We start from the raw sequence: 4,275 nt of genomic DNA, 5'->3' as shown, positions 1-4,275 counted from the left end.
TTGCGACAAAAAAAAAAAGCCCGTTTTTAAAAGAAAAAAAAAAGTAGAAACAAGCACAACGCGTTGACGGACCGCGAGGTTGTGGAACACCTCGCGGTCCGCTTGCCACAGGACGGTTGTCTTCGACCCATAGCTCCAAGGTGAATTTGCCACTTGCGAAAACACGGAGACCTACCCAGCGAGAACCAGGAAAGCAAGACACGCACACTGACGCCTCGGCGTGCAGAATGAAACAGGATACGGGCGCGGAACACGGCCGCGGAAGAACACCTTGCACAGTGCCGATCCGGCCGATCTCCGAACGGACGATTTCGCATTTCGTGGACAGCGAGCGCCACCGCACGGGAGAGAGAGGTACCTTAAAAACGACGAAAACAAGCACCGACACCTTGGTTCTTTATATTTGCTGTAGTTACGGAACAAATCGACTTACATGAATAATTTGAATATTATTCGATTCCGTAATAAATTTAGAAGACATTAAACGCAATTCTTCTTATGTTTGAATTTAGATAATTTTGTAAATTCGCTCCGAACGCAAGAGTGCCGAATTAGCCGATTTTGACCATTTTCATGATTTTTTTAAAGAATATAATTAAATTTATGACGAAACATCTGTTGCGTTTAGTGTCTCGATAATGACTCAATGTCTTTAAAGCCGAAATTTTCAAGAAGATCCGCGCAGCCGTTATTATGTGAGAATTTTTTTAATTTGGTGAAAAACCTCATGTATTCTCTATGGGGCTCTGAGGTGCGCCCCCTCTTAACCCATTAATGCCCCATGTTGCATATCTGCAACACAGACTTCAACTGCTCAAGAAAAATACATCGGGCCCATTTTGTGACAAAAAGTTGTCAGTGCTCTTCTCAGTGGGCATTTCTCAATCCAAGGAGTTCAGATTTTCACCACTAGGGGCAGCGCTGTGCTCGCAGGAATCGTTTGAAAATGGCGTCCTCCACGCCGTGCGGGAGTTCTCAAAACCAGGTATGTTTACATTTCCACAAAGAACCTAAAACTGAAAATAGGAGCTCTATATTACCGGAGGAGCCTCTAGGAATGTCCTTCGCGTGAATCGCATGCAGAATCTCGCATTTCATACATTATATGAAGCTGGATATTTTTTATTCCTGGCATGTTGCAAATGTGCAACAGTGGGCAGTGAATGTCACTTCACACGGTTGTTGCATATATGCAACATTCGCTTTTTTTTCAATTTTCGCTACAATTTTGTTGTTCGGTTAGGTAATACCTTTCAGCTGTCATTTCGGGATGTTGTTTCACTCTTGGTAATTTGTTCTTATCCCATCTACAGGCCGTCATTGCACCTTCAGCCTTCTATGGTGTGCCAAGGACAAGACCAAAGCGGTTCCTTGGAAATGACAACCTGCTGGACAACATCGATTGCAACGAGAGTGATCTCTCGGGTGAAAGCAGCAGCGAAGAATGCGAAGCAATCACTGAAGATAGCAGCGATGAAGACGTCGAGAGCACTGACGCTAATGTTGAGACAGGAGTTGCTAAGGGGGACCTGAAAGGAGCCTATGCGAACAAACGCTACACATGGAAAAAATGTGCGTTTGACCAAGCTGGCACAGACTTTGAAAATGACTTCCCTCTGCCTCCTGCTGAACCCCTGTCAGCGAAGCAGCTTTTTGACCTGTTTGTTTCGAGGAGCATGCTGGGACACGTTGTCGAAGAAACCAACAACTACTATATGCAGAAGCACGGAACACCCCTAAACATGACAGTCGAAGAGCTCACCTCGGTTCTAGGAATGTTTTTTCGCATGGGACTTGTGGATATGCACAATGTACGTGCCTACTGGGAACATGGAAGCCGCTATGAGCTGGTTGCACAGGTGATGTCGCGCAATCGATTTGAGAAGATTGCTGGTCACTTGCATTTTGCTGACAACGACGGTGCAACAGACGAAGTGAAACAAGACAAATGCTGGAAGCTGCGACCATGGCTGTCAGCACTGCGGGGAAACATGCTGAAAATACCTCAGGAATGCAAGTCATCCGTCGACGAAATTTTGATTCCTTTTCGTGGAAGGTCGCAAATTCGTCAGTACCTTCCAAACAAGCCGAAGTGCAAGTGGGGCCTCAAGCTCTGGGCTCGTGCTGGCGAGTCTGGACTTTGTTACGACTTTGACATCTACCAGGCATGCAGCAAGGGAGCCTACGGAGACCAAGAAGGATATCAGTTAGGCCTTGGTGCGGGAGTGGTGCTTCAGTTGTGTTCAAGTCTCCCTGAACGGGACAACAATCTCATCGTTGCTGACAACTTTTTCACGGGACCACACTTAGTTTGCGAGCTAACGCGGAGGGGTATCTCGTACATTGGAACTGTGAGAGAGAACAGACTGCAGTCGTGCAAACTAATGGATGAGAAGGCAATGAAGATGCAAGGTCGTGGCACGTGTGATTCATGTGTCGCATCATGTGGTGACAGAAGCATGATAGCTGTAAAGTGGTTCGACAACAGACCGGTCACACTTCTTTCTAACTGCACTGGTGTGGAACCGGTCACCTCTGTAGAGAGATGGGACAAGAAAGAGAAGTCTCGCATCTCAGTTGAATGTCCAGCAATTGTACCCGAGTACAACAGATCGATGGGTGGTGTTGACCTACTAGACAAGATGTGCTACAGCTACAGGTTTTCCATACGCTCGAAGCGGTGGTACATGTACATATTTTGGCACACCGTCAAAATTGCTGCTGTGAATGCGTGGTTTCTGCACAAGCGTCACTCACTGCAGCAAAGGGAATCTTCCAAGCCTCTGCGAGAATTTCTTGCGGACCTTGCCACGAGCTTGGTTTTGTACAGGAAGCGTCCGCCTGGCCGCCTTTCTCGAGAGAATCTTCCCTTGGTGAAGCGGGCGTCACCACAAGTTCCACGCGACGTAAGAGGCGATGGTAGCCATCATTGGCCCATTTGGATGGACCGCCGCAACAGATGCAAGTTGTGCACAGGAGGCTACAGCTACGTCGCTTGCTCAAAGTGCAATGTTCACTTGTGCATAAACAAAGACCGGAATTGTTTCGTCGATTTCCATCGGGGTTAGGTAACTTATCCATGCTAGGAAGCACGTCTTTCTATGTTTTGTTCATCACTGCTGTGCCTTGTTTGATAAAATAAACTTCTTATATATGGCTAATATTTTGAGATATTCACTTACTGCCCAGTGTTGCAGATATGCAACAAGCTATAGTAGACAATTCGTAGCACTTATGAAATTTTTTTTGGCCCCTGTGTCTATATTTATGTTCAGTGACCCTGTATTCAATATATTTTTCAAATACTCTCACTATTTTTTGCACTGGGAAGCAATGGGTTAAGGCTGAACTCCATGGAACGAATTATGCGACGGATAACTGGCGAACACCGCCCGACGGCATACTCGCTGTGCGCGCGACGTAGCAGCCACTGTGTTCATTCCACGCGCAGAGCAAAAGCCGCCGCGCAAAATTTGCCGGTCATTCGCAGCATATTCGTGCCAGGGAGTTCAGCTTTTAGACCTTTCTATCCTAAACTTCATCACTGTTTTATATTATCAGAACGGCCTTGCTATGTTTAGCAGACACTGAGCTGCATAAGGTCATTGCAGGAAAGGGGAGGTTTGATTGCTGTACACTTTGGGAGTAAATATGTGTTGGATTGGCGAATATAAAGGTTATCCACAGATTTGTATACGTCAATGTAAGCGCGTATCTTTCTATCCGGTTTCTTTTCGACTAGTCCAGCCCTGTACATCCGTAAACAACACGTGTCTCAGCGGAAAGGTCATATAGAAAGGGAAACGCATTACTCAACTGATATTTAGTACAAAGAAGGACAGTTTTTTATGCGTGTTTTATTCGCGAAAACAAACTTTTGTTATATTTTATATACATATGCGTGCTTCTCAAGATAATAATTTATAAAACCTAAAATTTAAAAAAAAAACATAATATATTTGTTTTCCTTTAATTTGATGATATGATGATAACTCAGAAGAAACCATTTTGACTGTTCTGCAGAAACTGATTCGGTACAGATAACATATTATAAAATATCTTTAAATACGCGTAATATTTAAAGGCAGGGAGTCCTAATCTCACTACTTTTCTTTTAAGTGAACTGGTGTGCACTTCCCCTAATTCTTGTTTGCGCGAAAATTCAGAGAAAATAAAGCGATGTTTCTTTTCAAATAAGTCACAATAACTGCATTCATCGTGCTGAGGTAATATACCTCTACTTATTCATCATTTATTTACAATGAACAGCCTGCA

At 44.5% G+C, this 4,275-nt stretch overlaps 1 protein-coding gene across 1 annotated transcript; it reads left to right on the top strand.

Moving 5' to 3' along the window:
- The first annotated feature begins 773 nt into the window (after positions 1-773).
- Positions 774-3,161, top strand: LOC120840496 (piggyBac transposable element-derived protein 3-like). Its single transcript, XM_040211078.3, has 2 exons — positions 774-985; positions 1,314-3,161. Exons 1-2 carry the CDS (start codon positions 947-949, stop codon positions 3,066-3,068), a joined length of 1,794 nt encoding a protein of 597 aa, XP_040067012.1. The 5' UTR covers positions 774-946; the 3' UTR covers positions 3,069-3,161.
- The last annotated feature ends 1,114 nt before the right edge of the window (positions 3,162-4,275 follow it).

This window comes from Ixodes scapularis, unplaced genomic scaffold (assembly GCF_016920785.2).
Source record: "Ixodes scapularis isolate PalLabHiFi unplaced genomic scaffold, ASM1692078v2 ptg000549l_1___fragment_3__unscaffolded, whole genome shotgun sequence".
NCBI lineage: Eukaryota > Metazoa > Arthropoda > Arachnida > Ixodida > Ixodidae > Ixodes > Ixodes scapularis.
The sequence above is the reverse complement of the archived record's forward strand: the minus strand, read 5'-3'. Positions and strand labels throughout refer to the sequence as shown.

Coding starts and splice junctions, on each gene's coding strand:
- LOC120840496 (XM_040211078.3), top strand. CDS start 947: ATGGCGTCCTCCACGCCGTGCGGGAGTTCTCAAAACCAG. Junction 986..1,313: donor GCGGGAGTTCTCAAAACCAG/GTATGTTTACAT, acceptor TCCCATCTACAG/GCCGTCATTGCACCTTCAGC.